This window comes from Tachyglossus aculeatus, assembly GCF_015852505.1.
Source record: "Tachyglossus aculeatus isolate mTacAcu1 chromosome 12 unlocalized genomic scaffold, mTacAcu1.pri SUPER_6_unloc_1, whole genome shotgun sequence".
Classification (NCBI taxonomy): Eukaryota; Metazoa; Chordata; class Mammalia; order Monotremata; family Tachyglossidae; genus Tachyglossus; species Tachyglossus aculeatus.
In genome coordinates, this window is record NW_024044828.1 from 4,128,714 (window position 1) to 4,147,362 (window position 18,649).

General features: G+C 46.2%; 1 protein-coding gene across 1 annotated transcript in view; it reads right to left on the minus strand.

Moving 5' to 3' along the window:
* Positions 1-18,649, minus strand: part of LOC119920757 (gamma-secretase activating protein) — a 75,555-nt gene that overhangs the window by 35,752 nt on the left and 21,154 nt on the right. Inside the window, exons 9-17 of the mRNA XM_038740911.1 lie at positions 16,724-16,828; positions 16,249-16,308; positions 14,878-14,921; positions 10,768-10,853; positions 8,863-8,940; positions 6,478-6,555; positions 3,516-3,608; positions 3,117-3,334; positions 1,959-2,028 (exon numbers count right to left, since the gene is read on the minus strand). Of these exons, the coding sequence (XP_038596839.1) occupies positions 1,959-2,028; positions 3,117-3,334; positions 3,516-3,608; positions 6,478-6,555; positions 8,863-8,940; positions 10,768-10,853; positions 14,878-14,921; positions 16,249-16,308; positions 16,724-16,828 (832 nt within the window). The remainder of the gene's footprint in view (positions 1-1,958; positions 2,029-3,116; positions 3,335-3,515; positions 3,609-6,477; positions 6,556-8,862; positions 8,941-10,767; positions 10,854-14,877; positions 14,922-16,248; positions 16,309-16,723; positions 16,829-18,649) is intronic.

The window sequence follows — 18,649 nt, forward strand, 5'->3', positions numbered from 1 at the left end:
TTTATTGAGTGCTTACTGTGTGCAGAGCGCTACATTAAGGTCTTTGGAAAGTACAATATAACAGAGTAGGAAGACACATCACCTGCCCACAACGAGCTTACTGTCCAGAGATGAACTTACTGCCGGCTAGTGCTTCAGTACTTGGGTGAGTATTTAAGTACTTAGCAGGTCAGGACTCAGAAGGGAGAGTAATAGGATGAAGAGATGAGCAATTAGTCAGGAAAGACTTCCTGGAGAGATGTGATTCTGCTTGGAAGATGGGGAAGGTGGTGGTTTGCCAGATGTGAAAGGTTAGGGAATTCCAGGGAATCAATCAGTGGTACATGTTGAGTGCTTACAGTGGGCAGAGCACTGTACTAAGCAATGGGGAGAATGCAACAGAATTGGTACATGTGATCCCTGCCCTTAAGAAGCTTATGGTCCAGTGGGGAAGACAGACATTTAAATGAATTACAGATAGGAGAAGTCGCAGATTATCAATCAATCAATCAATCGTATTTACTGAGCGCTTACTGTGTGCAGAGCACTGTACTAAGCGCTTGGGAAGTCCAAGTTGGCAACATGTAGAGACAGTCCCTACCCAACAGTGGGCTCACAGTCTAAAAGGGGGAGACAGAGAACAAAACCAAACATACTAACAAAATAAAATAAATAGAATAGATATGTACAAGTAAAATAAATAAATAAATAAATGGAGTAATAAATATGTACAAACATATATACATATATACAGGTGCTGTGGGGAAGGGAAGGAGGTAAGATGGGGGATGGAGAGGGGGACGAGGGGGAGAAGAAGGAAGGGGCTCAGTCTGGGAAGGCCTCCTGGAGGAGGTGAGCTCTCAGTATAAACATATATACACACAAATATATAAGTGCTGTAGGGTTGGGGGTGGGGATTGTTCTTAAATCAAACTGCTTACCGTTTCCATGAACCCAAAATCCCTGGGAGACCTTTAGATTCTCCCTCCTGCCTTTCCCATCTGTTGATAATCACTGATCCTCCCAGTTCCAGAAGCCCGCAACCTTGTTGTTACCCTCGACCCCACACCGTCTTTCAGCTCTTCCTCTTCCTCCACAATTCCCAAGGCCACACAGCAGACCAGTGGGGAAGCCGGGATTAGAACCCATGACCTTCTGATTCCCAGGCCCATGCTCTATCCACTACGCCACTCCACTTCTCTCTCAACTCTCCCAACCTCACATTCACACTGTTCTCTCAGCCTGGAATTCCCTCCAAATCCATTAAACCAGAGCTTTCCCATCTTCAAAGCCCTCCTAAAAACCCTACCTTCTCCAGGAAGCACTTCCTTGATTAAAATTCAACACCACCTAAATCACATGAACCCAGTCACCCTTAGCATTTATTTTGTATTTATTTCTACATTTGATTATTCATTCAGCTTTTTCATCTGGACATATCTGTTCTACTTCCTGTTAGGTCCTTTTTCTTTCCCCAGCTCCCACTATTTGGGAATCATTTATGTCATCAGTCTCACCTGTTAGATCCTCAACTTCTCGAGGGCAGGGAATGTGTTTCACACTTCCGTTGTACTCTCCCAAGCGTTTATCACTCAGTTCGTACTCAACGAATACCCCTGAGCGATTCTGAACTGATTGGGAGGGAACATCCAAATGGCAGAGGCTCCCATAACCAGCTGGGCTAACAAAGGTTTTGGCTTTCAGAATTCCTTGATGGGGCCAGAAAGGGTGGGAGGAATCTCTGAGCCAATCACCCCTTCCCAGAAATCCATGGGAGAATGAGCTATTTTTCGATATAATTAATCTCCAGCTGCAAAGGTCACACATATCTCACACTGGGGCCTCCCCATTCACCCAAACCCTCACACCTTCAAACCTCCTGCAGGACCAAACCACCCCATCCCACCCCATCCACTGCTGCCAACACACACACACACACACACACACAAAACCCCAACAAAAACACAACAACAACCTACCAATGATGAATTCCTGAATTGGGTCAAATCCCTGGCAGGCCGACAGGTTCTCCAAGATCCAGCAGACAATCTGGGAAGAATCCAAGGTTCAGAGCTATTGATATTTTCCATCTTTACAAACTCCAATGACTGATTAGTTTCCTGAGGCAATCAGAACTTTAACATCATTTCTAAGGGAGCTTAGAGCTAAGCGGAAGTACTCTTTGACTTTCAGATCCTGGTCATCTAGGGGAGGGTGTCTGACCCACTGAAGGGAAAAACAGTTTCTTGCACATCATCATCATCATCATCAATCGTATTTATTGAGCGCTTACTGTGTGCAAAGCACTGTACTAAGCGCTTGGGAAGTACAAATTGGCAACATATAGAGACAGTCCCTACCCAACAGTGGGCTCACAGTCTAAAAGGGGGAGACAGAGAACAAAACCAAACATACTAACAAAATAAAATAAATAGAATAGATATGTACAAGTAAAATAAATGAATAAATAAATAGAGTAATAAATATGTACAAACATCAACACTGGAACTAATACTTATAAAACACTTAGAGGGCTTGGGAAGAAACTCCTGAGCTCAGGGTTGGCTTTTTTATAGTAGTTGTTAAGCGCTTAGTATGTGCCAGGTACCGTACTTAGCACTGAGGTAGATACAAACTAATCAAGTTGGACACAGCCCATGTCTCACAGGAGGCACACAGCCTTAATCCCCATTTTACAGATGAGTGAACTGAGGCCCAGAGGAATGAAGTGACTCACCCAAGGTCACCAGTAGACAAGCAGCGGAGCCGGGATTAGAACCCAGATCCACTGACTCCCAGGCTTGTGATCTTTCTACTAGGCCACTTTCAACTTTGAAATCCCCTTTCGACCCCAGGCTCCATTCATTCCTATTTACTGAGCGCTTACTGTATGCAAAGCACTGTACTAAGTGCTTGGGAGGGGACAATACAACAACAAGCACATTCCCTGCCCACAGCCTAGATGGGGAGACAGGCGTTAATGTACATAAATAAATACAGGTCAATGCCCTTCACATGCCAGGCAGTCATTCATCCTTTCAATGGTATTTACGGAGAGCTTACTATGTGCTGAGCACTGTGTTAAGCACTTGAGAGAGTACAATCTAACAATAAACAGGCGCCGGGAGGAATCCCACCTGGGCTTCCAGCTTCTTGTGGTTCGGGCAGCACGACAGCAAACCGTGCAGTGCCGCCAGCCTTTCCCAGTCCCGCTTGCTGTCCCACAGGAACCGAAGCAGCGAGGCCTCGCTCAAGCTCACTTTCACCAGCCTTCCCGAATCCCAGTCCAACACCACGCCTTCGGCCAGGGGCTGCAGAGAGCCGAGGCTCGGCCCGTTCGTCGCTCCAGACGCATCTGTCCCCAGGGGTTGGGAAATAAAATGAGCGAAGGCACGGAACGCCCCTCTCCCCCCCGACCTTGGCGCAGACAGCTTATTTCAACTCAAACTGACTCGGAGAGGAATGGGGGGAATGGATGGGGGAAGTGACAGAGGGATGGGAGTCGGGGGTGTCCACTGGGGAACTCGGACCCATACCGGCTCCAAACAGACTGTAGCAGAGTAATTCAGGGTGCTGAACGTTGAGAAGATGCAGGAAATGCCCAGGGAGGCAGGCAGCCACGTAGAAGCCTGGATGAAGAAAGAGATCCCGCTTATGTCAGTCCCCCAAGAGCAGAATTCTGAGCTGTCTGGAAAAGGAGGATTAACCCAGACCCGCAGAGAGATGATTTCATCACTTCCTCTAGACTGCAAGCTCGTTGTGGGCAAGGAACACGTCTACCAACTCTGCTGTACTGTCCTCTCCCAAGCACTTAGTCCAGGGCTCTGAACACACTCAAAATATTTGATTTTTTTTAAAGGCCATTTGTTCAACGCTTCCTGTGTGCCAGGCACGGTTCCAAGCGCTGGGGTAGATATGAGATAAGCAGGGTGGACACAGTCCCTGTCTCACATGGGGCTCACAACCTTAACCTCCATTTTACGGATGAAGTAACTGAGGCACAGAGAAGTGAAGTGACTCATCCAAAGTCACACAGTGGGCAAGTAGCGGAGCTGGGTTAGAACCCAGGTCCTTCTGACTCTGAGATCCGTGCTCTATCCACTAAACCACGCTGCTTCTCTGGGTCGATTCCTTCTCCATCCCTAACTTACCCAGCACAGACCGCTCTCCCACAGATCTAGCCAATCTTTCTTCAAACTGATGATGCTTTGCAGCTTCTCCTGGGAACCGACCTAAGTGCTCACCCCTGTGTTGGATGATGAAGTGGGCTTGCAGTCTTATTTCTCTTTGTCCGGGCACCTTGGCCTGTGAGCCCAGGCTAACTTGCCGGCAGTCTTGGGAGCGGGTGGTCCCCTCCGTTTGCTATACTGTAGACTCCCTTTGCCACTGGGCAGCCGGAAGACGGTGAGTCATTCCCGCCTCACTCAGATGAACTTTCCCAAGAGATAGCCATCGAGGGTGACTCCTTTGCCCCCATAAAACTCCATTTGCCTGGGAAATATTTTCCACGAATCTTCTGCGTCTCCAAGTTGGGTCAGGGGTACACCCAGTATCTCTATCTCGTCTAGCCTGACCCCTAACCCACGTCCCGCTCTCTGGCCTGGACCTCTCTCCCTCTTCATATCTGACAGACCATCACTCTTCCCACTTTCAAATCCTTATTAATATCAAACCTTCTCCAAGAGGCCTTCCCTAAGCCCTCATTTCCTCTACTCTCTCTCCCTTCTGCATCACTCTTGTACTTGGATTCGTATCCTTCATTCTCCCCATCCTCAACCCCAAACCACTTATGTACGTATCCTTAATGTATTTTAATGTCCGTCTCCCTCTCGACACTGGAGCTCCCCGTGGGCAGGGAACACGTCTACCAACTCCATTATAATGTGCTCTCTCGAACGCTCAGCACAGTGCTCTGTGCACAGTAAGCACTCAATAAATACTATTAATGGACTGAATGATTGGGTCCCTTACCATATGTGGCCAGGGGAAGGGTGAGCCGGGCTCAGTATCACCCCATGGCAGCAGACTTGGGGAAGAGTCCACCAATCCCTCAGTAGTACAGTGCTCTGCACACAGTAAGCGCTCAATAAATACGATTGAATGAATGGTGTTTACTGAGCGCTTACTGTGTGCAGAGCACTACCCTAAGCTTGAAAGTAAAAGTAACTGCTTCAAAGTAAAATGAGCTGAAACGATTCAAAGTAAAACCCCACCACAGCCCAGCTGCAGCCAAGCTCTTAGCGGACTCTAAGACAAGATGAAAACCTCCCATCTAGAACACTTCCCCTGGATATCTTTGGCGGTGACCTAGGACCCCTGGGAAGACAGTCTGGGGTCAGTTTGAGGGGGCTTCCTTGAACATATTATCCTGCTCTTGGAAAGCAGAATGGCCAGCTCAGTAGTCTTGCCTCTCTGCTCCCATCAGCAGCTGCTCACACACCCAGTTTCAGAGGAAGACGGAAAAGAACGGGGATTATTTTTCAAGGCTCCCAAGAGCCACTCTTCCAAGGTTTGGACTATCGCTGTACTGAAGACCCCTTCTCCACTCCTCAAAGCTCCTCAGCCTGGCAGTCTCTGGTGGGGACAGAGGAAGGGGCCTGGGGAGTGTGGCTCTTTTGGCTGCTGAAGAATACCTCCCATCTCTCCCCAGCAGCCTAGTGGATGATGCACCAGTCTGGGACTGGGAGCCAAAGGACCTTGGCTCTGCCACTTCAATCAATCACAGTTACTGAGCATTCATTCAGTCATTCTATCGTATTTATTGAGTGCTTACCGTGTGCTGAGCACTCTGCTAAATGCTTGGGATTACTCTATTTATTTATTTATTTATTACTCTATTTATTTATTTATTTATTTATTATTTATTTATTATTACTCTATTTATTTATTCATTTATTTATTATTGCTCTATTTATTTATTTATTTATTTTACTTGTACATTTCTATCCTATTTATTTAATTTTGTTGGTATGTTTGGTTCTGTTCTCTGTCTCCCCCTTTTAGACTGTGAGCCCACTGTTGGGTAGGGACTGTCTCTATGTGTTGCCAATTTGTACTTCCCAAGCGCTTAGTACAGTGCTCTGCACATAGTAAGCGCTCAATAAATACGATTGATTGATTGGGAGAGTACAACAATATAACAGAGTTGGTAGATGTGTTTCCTGTCCACAGTGACCTTACAGTAAAGAGGGGGAGACAGACATTAATATATATCAATAAATTACAGCTAGGCACATAGGTACTGTGGGGCTGAGTCTGCTGTGTACCCCTGGGCAAGCCACTTCACTCTCTGTGCCTCAATTTCCCCAACTGCAAAATGGGGATTCAATATCAGTTCTTCCACCTACTTAGACTATAAGCCCCAAGCGGGACGGGGACTGTATCCGGCCCGATTATCTTGTATCTACCCCACTGCTTAGAACAGAGCTTGACAGATAGTAAATGCTTAACACATACCACAAGAAAGCAAAAAAGAGCAGATAAACGTTAGCCACCTACCAAGGTTAAAAAAAGTAACTTCCTGGGTGGGCTGAGGATCAGAGTTCTGCAAGGCAACAGTGAACGTCTTACTGTAACCTAGGGAGACAAGCACATGGCAGGGAGACCCAAGTCAATTACAGTAGAAACCGCCTGACTGAAACCTACAGTCGAAATTCCCCGGGGCCATCCAGTCCTGTCCCAACCCTATAACCTACGGAAAACCCCTTCACTATTTAGCTTGGAAGTTAAACAAAGTCGCATCCCCTGACTCTCCTGAGCTCTCTGGAATTCCATTTCTTTTGCTGAAGAATCCAGTGGATTTGTCGTTCTTGGTCTAATCCTTGGGATCCTAGACTGTCAGGGTATTAACTTTGTCCCCAGGACCTCCCTTCAAAGGTGGTGCACTCCTTAGGTCTGGATTTAATAATAATGATAATGATAATCATAGTAAGTGACTGTGTGACTAGCACTGTATTAAGCGCTAGGGTAGATATAAGCTAATCAGGTGGGCTCAATCAATCAATCAATCAATCGTATTTATTGAGCGCTTACTATGTGCAGAGCACTGTACTAAGCACTTGGGAAGTACAAATTGGCATCACATAGAGACAGTCCCTACCCAACAGTGGGCTCACAGTCTAAAAAGGGGAGACAGAGAACAGAACCAAACATACCGACAAAATAAAATAAGTAGGATAGAAATGTACAAGTAAAATAAATAAATAAATAAATAAATAGAGTAATAAATATGTACAACCATATATACATATATGCAGGTGCTGTGGGGAAGGGAAGGAGGCAAGACGGGGGGATGGAGAGGGGGACGAGGGGGAGAGGAAAGAAGGGGCTCAGTCTGGGAAGGCCTCCTGGAGGAGGTGAGCTCTCAGCAGGGCCTTGAAGGGAGGAAGAGAGCTAGCTTGGCTCACAGTCTTAATGCCCATTTTACAGATGAGGTAGGCACAGAGAAGTGAAGGGACTTGCCCAAGGTCACACAGCAGACATGTGGCAGAGCTGGGATTAGCTGGGATTAGAAACGTGACTTTCTGATTTCCAGCAGACATGTGGCAGAGCTGGGATTAGCTGGGATTAGAAACGTGACTTTCTGATTTCCAGGCCCGTGCTCTAATCAATGTGTCATGGATTTACTTTTGGCCTCTCCCATTATGTAATACCTGGAAGGATTTCAACCTGTTCAAGTTATTTTATCTCCAGAGGCTTAAACACAAAGCCCAGGAACAGAGGAGCTCCAACGCACACTTGCTGCTAGGCTTCCAAGGACTGGTGGAGTTTTTGTTTAGGCCACAGTTAGAAAAATTCAGACTGGCAGCGTGGCCTAGTGGAAAGAGGATTTGGGCTCTAATACCAGTTCTGCTACTTGCCTGCTTTGTGACCTTGGGTAAGTCATTTACCTTTTCTTTGCCTCAGTTCCTTCATCTGTAAAATGGGGTTGAAATACCTGTTCTCGTCCCTTTTAGGCCGATGAGTCCCATGTGGAGCAGGGACTGGCCCTGATCTGATCTATCCATCCCACAGCTTAATGCAGTGCTTGGTGCATAGTAAGCGCCTAACAAATACCACAGTTGCTACTATTGTAATAAACTCAGTCTACCCTCTCTCATAGACAGAATGTATATCACACAGGGTTATCACAAGGCCATTGGAGAAACCACTCTGTGGACTGTCAGTCAGATGTTTCTGGGCTTGAATCCTTTGCTGACTTTCTATGGGTACCCTGGTAAGACCCTCACGACCTCACGGAACCTCATTTTTACAGCTGAGGAAACTGAGGCAAAGAAAAGGCAAGTGAGTTGCCCAAGCTCACAAAGCAGGCAACAAGCAGAGCTGGGATTAGAACCCAAATCCTCTTTCCACTAGACCACACTGCCTGAATTTTTCTAACTGCGGCCCAAACAAAAACTCCACCAGACCCTGGATGTCCAGTAGCAACCCAACTGGACTGGGATGGAGTGAAGAGTTGAGGTTAAAATCTGCCATTTTTCTCCAACGACAGTCATGATAGGAAATGATTTTGTGCTGCTCTGGGACCCCGGTTTCAAGGTACCCGGACCCCTCTAGACTGTAAGGTGGTAGTGGACAGGGAATGTGTCCACTGTTATATTGTATTCTCCCAAGCGCTTAGTACAGTAATCTGCATACAATAAGCGCTCATTAAGTACTACTGAATGAACTGAATGAAAAAGTTTAAAAGAAAATCAGGCTCCGGGGTTTGAAAACATTAGGAGATCCAGGGGTGACTGCAGGCAGCTAGCCCAAATGCACCAGCACCGTGCCACAGAAAAAGGGCAGAAGAGAACTGACGCGACCACTCTGGGCAAGTGGTCTTCTGCCTACACTAACTAGCAACACAGAAGCGGGCAACGGAGAATACTAAACCGTAATTACCTTTATCGATGTAAAACAGCACATAAGTAGCCTCCAGCCGGGAACCAGATGGCTGGCTGTAGCAGACGCACAAGCTTCCTAGAAAGGAACGGAGAGGTTAGTCCTGATGGAAAGAGAAGCCAAGTCCCTGGAAACAGAAACACCAGTAGAGCCACTCAGAGCTAGAGTGTGCTGCGGAGCTGAAATGTGAAGTTTTTAGCTGGGAGAAGGAGGAAAAGGAACTGGCTGAAGTTGGAATGGCCACCCATGGAAGTGCAAGAGAAAAGTCCTATTCCCCAGAAACCTTCCCTTCTCACACAGTCGGATTTATTGAGCGCTTACTTTGTGCAGAGCTCTGCACTATGCGATTGGGAGAGGACAATAGAACAATAAAAAGACACATTCCTTGCCTACAGGACAGGGGCTCTCCCAAAGTCCCAAACAAACAGAAGGAAACACTTCTCCATCCAGCAGGGGGTTAGCAGATGGAATTCATTCCCACAGGAATGCGCAGGAAGAAAATAGCTTGTCATGACCCGGCTGGACCACCACACCAGACTCTCCTGCCCTGGTCTCCTACTCTCCAATCTCTCCCCTCTCCCATCCATACCTCACTCTGCTGCCCAGATCATGTTTCTAAAACGTCATTCTGCACACGTCTCCCCGCGGCTCAAAAACCGCCAACGGTTTCCCATCCTCTCTGAATCAAGCAGAAACTCCTGATCACAAGCTTTAAGGGCATTTGATCAACTCTCTCCCTCCTACTTATCCACTCTGTGTTCCCACTACGTACCAGCCCACTGTTGGGTAGGACTGTCTCTATTTGTTGGCAACTTGTACTTCCCAAGCGCTTAGTACAGTGCTCTGCACAGTAAGCGCTCAATAAATACGATTGATTGATTGATTGATTTGCCCACCTAATGATCACCATGCTTTGTTCTCACTTCTCCCACCCAAGACCCCTGGCTCACGGCTCTCCCTCTTGTCTGGAACTCCCTCCCATCCCAGCTTCTCGTTATACATACCTTTTATATTGTTTTTTCTATTTTTATTGTTTCATCCTTCCCCAATATTTCTGCCACCTATCTCCTCTCCCCCCCTTTATTCTCTATGATCCCTCTGAGGACTGGGAAATGGGTTCAATTTTCCCCTGTGTATTTTATACCCCAATGTTTAGTATGGGACCCTGCACCCAACAGACACTTAAACACCATGGTCATTCCTGCTTCAGCCCAGGGGAGCCCAGTTCTTACTCCCATAGGTTGCAGGTGACTCACCGGGGCTCAAGTTTTTCCTTGATTTTTAGTTGTTATTATCTTACTCCTTCGCATCCATTATATTGATTTTCTCTTCTGAACTATGGCACATTCATCAATTTAGTTAGGTCAGAGCCTTCTCCCATTAGATTTGTGAGAACTCAAAATATCAATTTGCTCTCTCCCCAGTCCGTCATTCTGGCAAGTGTCTCGAACAGCCTCTGAATTTCTCATCCCTCAGCCAAAACCTTTGCCTCCTTCAGAGGCAGCTTGGACTTGGGTGCCATTTCCAGGCAGCTTTAGTTAGAAACCCTGAAGTTCCTCTACATCCTTTCACTTCTGGGTGGGTCATTTCACAAATCCAATCGCTAACTTCCCTGCCACTGGACAACACTGAGCCCAAACAGGAGAATCCAAGACCCCACCATTACAACCACATTCTTGGGTTATACGCCACCTGAACACAGCTACAAATGTCTGTCCCCAGAGTTCTCTCTGAACTTTATATTTCTGAATCCCCCTCTACGTTGTTGGCAGGGAATGTATGCCCGTTATATAGTTAGATCGAACTCTCCCAAGTGCTCAGTACAGTGTGCTGCACACAGTAAGTGCTCAATAAATACGATTGAGTGATTGACTGATTGAAGATGCAGGAAGTTGGGCCGGTTACCTGTCTGATGGGTGAAGACCCGCAGGTTCTGCTGCTTGCATCCCATCTCTGGGTCTTGGGAGTAGTCAGGCCCAAAGTTCACAAGTCTAGGCATAGAGAAAGACAAAGGAATATTAATTTCTGCTATTTCCCCCTCTAGACTGTGAGCTCGTTGTGGGCAGAAATGTGTCTGTTGTTAAACTGTACTCTCCCAAGCACTTAATAGAGTGCTTTGCACACAGTAAGCGCTCAATAAATACAACTGAATGAATGAATGAATGAATGAATACTACCCCGGACTCAAAGGCAGGGGGCAGAGAAAGGATAGGTCCTAGCAAAGCGGCAGGGACACACTTATTCCCCCTTTAGACCATAAGCTCATTGTGGGCAGGAAACGTGTCTGTTTACTGTTATATTGTACTCTCCCAAGCGCTTAGTACAGTTGCTCTGCACCTGGTAAGTGCTCAATAAATATGAATAAATGAACTTGAGCCCGCTGTTCGTGCCTCGGGACAGAGGAGAGAGGGAGAAGCAGGGAGGTGGAAAGTGAGAAAAGCATCTCCACCACTTATAATCGCTCTGCAGTCACTCTGCATGGGAGTGGAGCTAGAACAAATGTCCCACGTCAGGAGGCGGGTTGTGGAGGAGGTGAACAAAGAAGGCGGGTCAGAAGCCCACTACCCTGGCATTCCCCATGCTGTCCTCTGCCCTGCCCGCAGAGAGCCAGCTGCCCCCCCACCAAAAGAAACCCAGAAAGAGCATGGCTTCTGGTGGTTACTAGAAGCCATCCAACACCACAGGTGGGAAGGGAAGAAAGGTCCCCTCCTCACCACTCCTTGCCGGATTCCCGCGCGGCACCGACTTCAGCCCTTAAGGCATCTGGGTAAAAGTGAGTTCCCCAGACGATCGCTGTCTAAAAACACCAGAGTCCTGTGGGAACTGGGAGAATTTGGAGCTATTTTGGTTTCATTTCCGCAGATAGCAAACAGGCTGGACCTGTTCCCCACGAGAGTTTTCCTGCCAACCAGAAAAGTCTAGGAATGAAAATAATGTTCATGCTAAAATTGGGTATGCATATATATATATATATATATTGCTGTCTCTACTGACATCTTATTTCGGTGGCCTCTAGAGAAAACTGCCTTCTATAGGTCCGGGAACTAGACGTTTTCCTAAGCTGGGGGGTTGATTTGTTGAGAAAACTTGTGGAAAGGCTTGTGCAAATCTCTCTCTCCTTTTCCTATTTGTATCTTTGTTTATGAAAAAAACATCTCCAGAAAGGTACAAGCCACATCAGCCCTAGACAAGAGGGATGAGAAAACTCGTGGAAAGCCTTGTGGAAATCTCTCTCTCCTTTTCCTATTTGTATCTTTGTTTAAGGAAAAACATCTCCAGAAAGGTACAGGCCACATCAGCCCTAGACAAGAGGGATGAGAAAACTCGTGGAAAGGCTTGTGGAAATCTCTCTCTCCTTTTCCTATTTGTATCTTTGTTTATGGAAAAACATCTCCAGAAAGGTACAAGCCACATCAGCCCTAGACAAGAGGGATGAGAAAACTCGTGGAAAGCCTTGTGGAAATCTCTCTCTCCTTTTCCTATTTGTATCTTTGTTTATGAAATAAACATCTCCAGAAAGGTACAAGCCACATCAGCCCTAGACAAGAGGGATGAGAAAACTCGTGGAAAGGCTTGTGGAAATCTCTCTCTCCTTTTCCTATTTGTATCTTTGTTTATGAAAAAAACATCTCCAGAAAGGCACAGGCCACATCAGCCCTAGACAAGAGGGATGAGAAAACTCGTGGAAAGGCTTGTGGACATCTCTCTCTCCTTTTCCTATTTGTATCTTTGTTTATGAAAAAAACATCTCCAGAAAGGTACAAGCCACATCAGCCCTAACATCAGCCCTAGACAAGAGGGATGAGAAAACTCGTGGAAAGGCTTGTGGAAATCTCTCTCTCCTTTTCCTATTTGTATCTTTGTTTATGAAAATACATCTCCAGAAAGGTACAAGCCACATCAGCCCTAGACAAGAGGGATGAGAAAACTCGTGGAAAGGCTTGTGGAAAGCTCTCTCTCCTTTTCCTATTTGTATCTTTGTTTATGAAAAAAACATCTCCAGAAAGGTACAAGCCACATCAGCCCTAGACAAGAGGGATGTTTGAGAGAAGCTGTCAGATGGAAAATTCCTCTACAATCAGCCTGGATCCAAGCTAACCTCTGGGTGGGAGCAAGGATTGTCGTAGGCAGACCAAGGCCACAGTGCTGGTTCCCCCAGGAAATCCTGGGTCAGGGCTCTTGCCTGCTTGGCAGACCACATTCCTGGCTTTTTTTTTTAATGGTATTTGTTAAGCACTCATTATGTTCTGAGCACTGTTCTAAGCACTGGGCTAGATACAAGCTAATCAAATTGGACACAGCCCCTGTCCTACATGGGACTCACAGTCTTAATTCCCATTTTACCGATGCGGGAACTGACGCACGGAGAAGTGAAGCGACTTGCCCAAGTTCACACAGCAGACAACTGGATTAGAACCCAAATCCTTCCAACACCCAGGCCCATTTTCAATCGACTAGGCCACACTGTTTCTCTTATCTACCAGCCTACTTACCGGGCTGTCAGGGCCCCAGATCAGAGCCCAAGGAAGGTGGTGCTTCTCGCGGGTACGGAATGGGTCTGTTTACTCTTATATCGTACTGTCCCAAGAGCTTAGTACAGTGCTCTGAGCACAGTAAGTGCTCAATAAATATGACTGAATGAATTGTAGGGTAGGGATCACAAACGCTTGCTCCTGCCTGGCCAGATTACTGAGAGATCAGCTAAAACAGGAAGCTGGAGTAGGATGACAGACTAGAGTTGTTGGCCCACAAGAAGAAGAAAAGAAAAATCCATCTGTTTGGTTATCCACTAAACCCCAAGACCCAAGTCAGTCGGTCTGTCAGTCAATCATATTTATTGAGCGCCTTGTGCACAGCACTGTACCTAGTGCTTGAGGGAGTACAATATAACAATATAACAGAGCTATTCTCTGCCCACATAAGCTTACAGCCTAGAGTTTACAGTCTAAAGCTTTTCATCCTCTTGGAGCAGGGGGTGGGGGCGGGCAGCCGCCGCAGAAATCATCATCAATCGTATTTATTGAGCGCTTACTGTGTGCAGAGCACTGTACTAAGCGCTTGGGAAGTACAAATTGGCAACATATAGAGACAGTCCCTACCCAACAGTGGGCTCACAGTCTACAGACACGTTATCAAAATTGCAAATCCTTATAGAGCCTTAAGACGTAAGAATAAGAGACAATCAGCAGTCCTGGGCAGCAGCTGTCAATAAGACAACATGCACATATTTCTGCTCAGTCTCTTTGGATAGGAATATATCACTTGGTAATTCTGTACTTCCCCAAGCTTCTCTTACCAAATTGGAGCTCAATAATGCTACTCCTGCTACCACTTTTTTTTTAAAATGGTATTTGTTAAGTGCTTATTATGTGCCAGGCACACTGTCTGCTGTGTGACCTTGGGCAAGTCACTTAACCTCTCTGTGCCTCAGTTCCCTCCTCTCTAATGATAATAATGATGGTATTTGTTAAGCCCTTAGTATGTGCCAAGCCCTGAACTATGCACTGGGGTAGATACAAGCAAATCGGGTTGGATATAGTCCCTGTCCCATGTGGGGCTCACCGTCTCAATTCCCATTTTAAAGATAAGCTAACCGACGCACAGAGAAGTGAAGGACTTGCCCAAGGTCACACAGCAGATGAATGGCACAGCCAGGATTAGAACCCATAAAATTCTAACTCCCAGGCCCGTGCGCTATCCATTATACCATCCTGTCTCTCTCTGTAAAATGAGGATTAAGACTGGGAGCCCCATGTGGGACATAGACTGTGCCCAACCTGATTAGCTTACATCTATTCCAGTGCTTAGTACAGTGCCTGGCACATAATAAGCACTTAAATACCATTTTTAAAAAGTGTCTGTTAGTTCTGTTGTATTCTCCCAAGCACTCAGTACAGTGCTCTGCACATAGTAAGTGCTTAATAAATATCATTGATCGATTGACTACAATCGGTCTTCAGTGTTGAAGGCAGCTGCTGTTGGAGTAATGAGAGGATCCATAAAAAAAAAACTCACTTCAATCCTGTGTCACTTAATGAAATGTCCAGCGGAACTTCAAACTGTTAAAAAATCAGAGGAAAAGGACTCCATTACTCCATGAACAGTACAGTAGCTTTAACTGCAGTCTCTTGACCCAGGACTCAGTTTACCCTAGAGGGCACAATGTCATCACCATCATCATCACCAGTCTTGGTTCTGCCCTGCAGCTAACACACTGTCCACCTTTCGTAAATACGGGACGACTCCCAAGTCCCTTGGACACAAGCCATACATCTAAACATTGCACAAAGTCCCTGCTCAGAAATGCTAATACATGCCTCAGTTTCTCTTGCTACAACAGTGGTCAAGGGTCATCGTGTTAAGGTCCCTGGGGTAGCCTGAAGTGTCAAAACCCAAGCTAGCCATTTTCAGCATTGGATGCAACACCGATATTGAAAAGAGGACTTTGTCACTCATAGTATAGATGTCGTATAATACAGTCCACTAGACTGTAAGCTCGTTGTAGGCAGGGGAACCTATCAATCAATGGTATTATTGAGTGCTTACTATGGGCAGAGCACTGTTTGACCAACTCTGTTGTGCTGCATTCTCCCAAATGCTTACTGTAGTGCTCTGCACAAAGTAAGCACTCAATAAATACCATTGATGAGGAGGTGCTCAGGATATTTTTAATTCACCCAGCACATTGGGGAATCCTAGAAGAGCAGAGTGCCCTGAAACTGAGGCACTCCGCTTGGTTCCTGAAGACCAAGCAACATCTACTATCAATCAATTGTATTTATTGAGCGCTTACTGTGTGCAGAGCACTGTACTAAGCGCTCTACTACTGTCTTCCTCTCCAGGCTGACAGACTCGAGAGCCAGTGGACGGATCATTTTCTGCCTGTCACCCCTGCCCAAAAGGTCCCAACAGACTGAAAGCTCCCTGTGGGCAGAAAACATGGCTACCAACTCAGTTCTACTGTACTCTCCCAAGCGCTTAGTACAGTAATCTGCACATGATAAGTGCTCTATAAATACCATCAGTTGATTGGTCGAACCACGCCTCATTCACTCCCAAGGAGCAGGTTTCTCAACAGTGCTTCGCACATAGTAAGCGCTTAACAAATGCCATCATTATTATTATTATCTTGCCCTGTTCAGTTCCTCGCCAAACTTTATACGAGTGACTTGCTGATGATAATGAAAACTGTAAACTCCGTGAAGCTAGGGATCACTTCTGCTACCTCTACTGTACCTTCCCAAGTGCTTAACACAGTGCTCTGCACAGAATCAGCACTCAATAAATACCATTGACTGATTGACTGATGAAGATAACGAAGGTGAACGACGATCCACTAAACTTGTTTTTTGGTGTTGTCTTTTAATAGCGAGATCCTCAACTTACTATTATGTTAAAGATCTCATCAGGATAGAACTGGATGCATTTTAAGATGCTTCTTGATTGCTAAAAAAAAAAACAAGAAGAGGATTGAAATGAATGAAATTCCAGTCCCAAATCTTACTGATATGCCTGCTAACGAGAGGTGGAGGGACATGGGAAATACCGACAAGAGACGGTTACTAAAACGATCTCCATCATTTCTGACCTCATTTTATAAGCCTCCCCGAAACAATCTGTACTAAGTTAGCACCAGTGACATAATGATGGCATTCATTAAGCGCTTACTAAGTGCAAAGCACTGTTCTAAGCGCTGGGGAGGTTATAAGGTGATCAGGTTGTCCCACGGGGGGCTCACAGTGTTAATCCCCATTTTACAGATGAGGTAACTGAGGCACGGAGAGGTGAAGTGACTTGCCCAAAGTCACCATGGATTCCCCCTCCAGTTCAAGCATCCCCATTGGAACATCCCCTCTGTTACCACGGGGATGATGTAGAAAAGCCTCTGTTCCGACATTTCCCACTGAGCCCAAGCGAAGTCTTCCACTACTCGGTCTCTAGGCAGGGGGCTGGAATTGGACTTCACCTGATGGGAGAAACAGTTTTAGGACTGGGTTGCCTAGAGGAAACAGGGACTCCTGCCTCTTGCCGTCATTTTTAGACTGTGAGCCCACTGTTGGGTAGGGACTGTCTCTATATGTTGCCAATCTGTACTTCCCAAGCGCTTAGTACAGTGCTCTGCACATAGTAAGCGCTCAATAAATACGATTGATGATGATGATTTAGCATTTCCTGGCTGCAAATCACCTTCAAGACTCTTCAAGAGAAGTAGCGTGGCCTAATACATAGATCATGGGCCTGAAGGACTTGGGGTCTAATCCTGGCTCCGCCACCCGTCTGCTGTGTGACGTCTGCTGTGTGACCTTGGGCAAGTCACTTCACTTCTCTGGGCCTCAGTTACCTCACCTATAAAATGGGGATTAAGACTGTGAGCCCCAAGTGGGCCAGAGACCTGATTATCTTGTATCAACCTCAGCTCTTAGTGTGGTACCTGGCTCATAGTAAGTGCTTAATACCATTAAAAAGACCTAATATCTTCCTCCTTCTTTCTTCCCAATAACCAGCAGGGAAGGATTGCCAAATTGCCCCTGTTTTCCCAGACTAAAATCCTCCAGGCAGGGAGAGAAAGAGACCAGGAAAGTGGATCAGGATGTCCAGTTAATTAACACATCCCGCCCATGGGCATCTCAGCTGCGGAATTAGTTATTTACAAACCTACATGGCTCTTCTAATGATGAGGTAATTTTTTATATACATTTATTTTATTTCATATATCTACATACTATATAAAATTAAGTATAATTTAAACTATATATTATCCTCTCGGGGTCTCACCTGGAGAGTTTCCAGTAGTCTATCAGTCTCGACTACAGGAAGAGGAGTCAAGCAGAGGCATACCCATTCCATTGTTTAGCTTGGGCAGTGGCTAGTGAGTGGAAGGCAATCTGCTACAAGTCAAAACTCCCTTGTGCTGGGCAGCAGTGACACGGGAGAGAGTCAAGGGAGGGGACTCAAATTTACTGCACAGAAGGAGGCAATGGTAAACCACTTCTGTATTTTCACCAAGTAAACTCTATGGATCCACTACCGGAACGATTGCAGAAGGAGGTGGGGCAGTCTGGAAGAGATGTGCCCATGGGGTCGCTATGGGTCGGAGATGACTTGACAGCACAAGACAAAACAAAATTATATATTATAATGTACTTATTTATTCATATTAATGTCTGCCTCCCCCTCTAAACTGTAAGCTTGTTATGGGCAGGGAACGTGTCTACCAACTCTGTTTTATTGTATCCTCACAAGCACTTTGTACAGTGCTCTGCACATAGTGAGCACTCAATAAATACAATCGACTGATTGATGGGGTAGGTGGACCTGGGTTTTGTGACAGAGGAACCAAATAGACAAGAATGAGGTGGTAAGATCTCCCTGGCACCGAAAGACTCCTCACCACCCTTGCAAATGTTTATTTCTCCCGAAAGACAGGCTCAGCAGGTCCTATGGCCAGGTCCTATGGCCAGGAGCGGGGAAAACATTGGCCTTCAGGAAGAGTGGGAGGAAGGGGTGGGTAGTGCTCACTTTCCATAGGGAATGCCGTTCGCCCACCCCCGCAGCTCGAAACAGCTTGTTTTGAACTCCCCCGGGGGCTTTCTGCGTGCTCCCTGGCTGATGCAGGAAAGGCTTGAAGAAGAACCATAAATGGCCCTCTCTCACCACCTTCACAGGGGTCCGTCCTCTCCTCAGCCCCACTTTATAATAATAATAATAACCATGCTATTTGTTAAGCACTTACTATGCACCAGGCACTGTTCTAAGCGCTGGGGTACATGCAAGATATTAGACATGG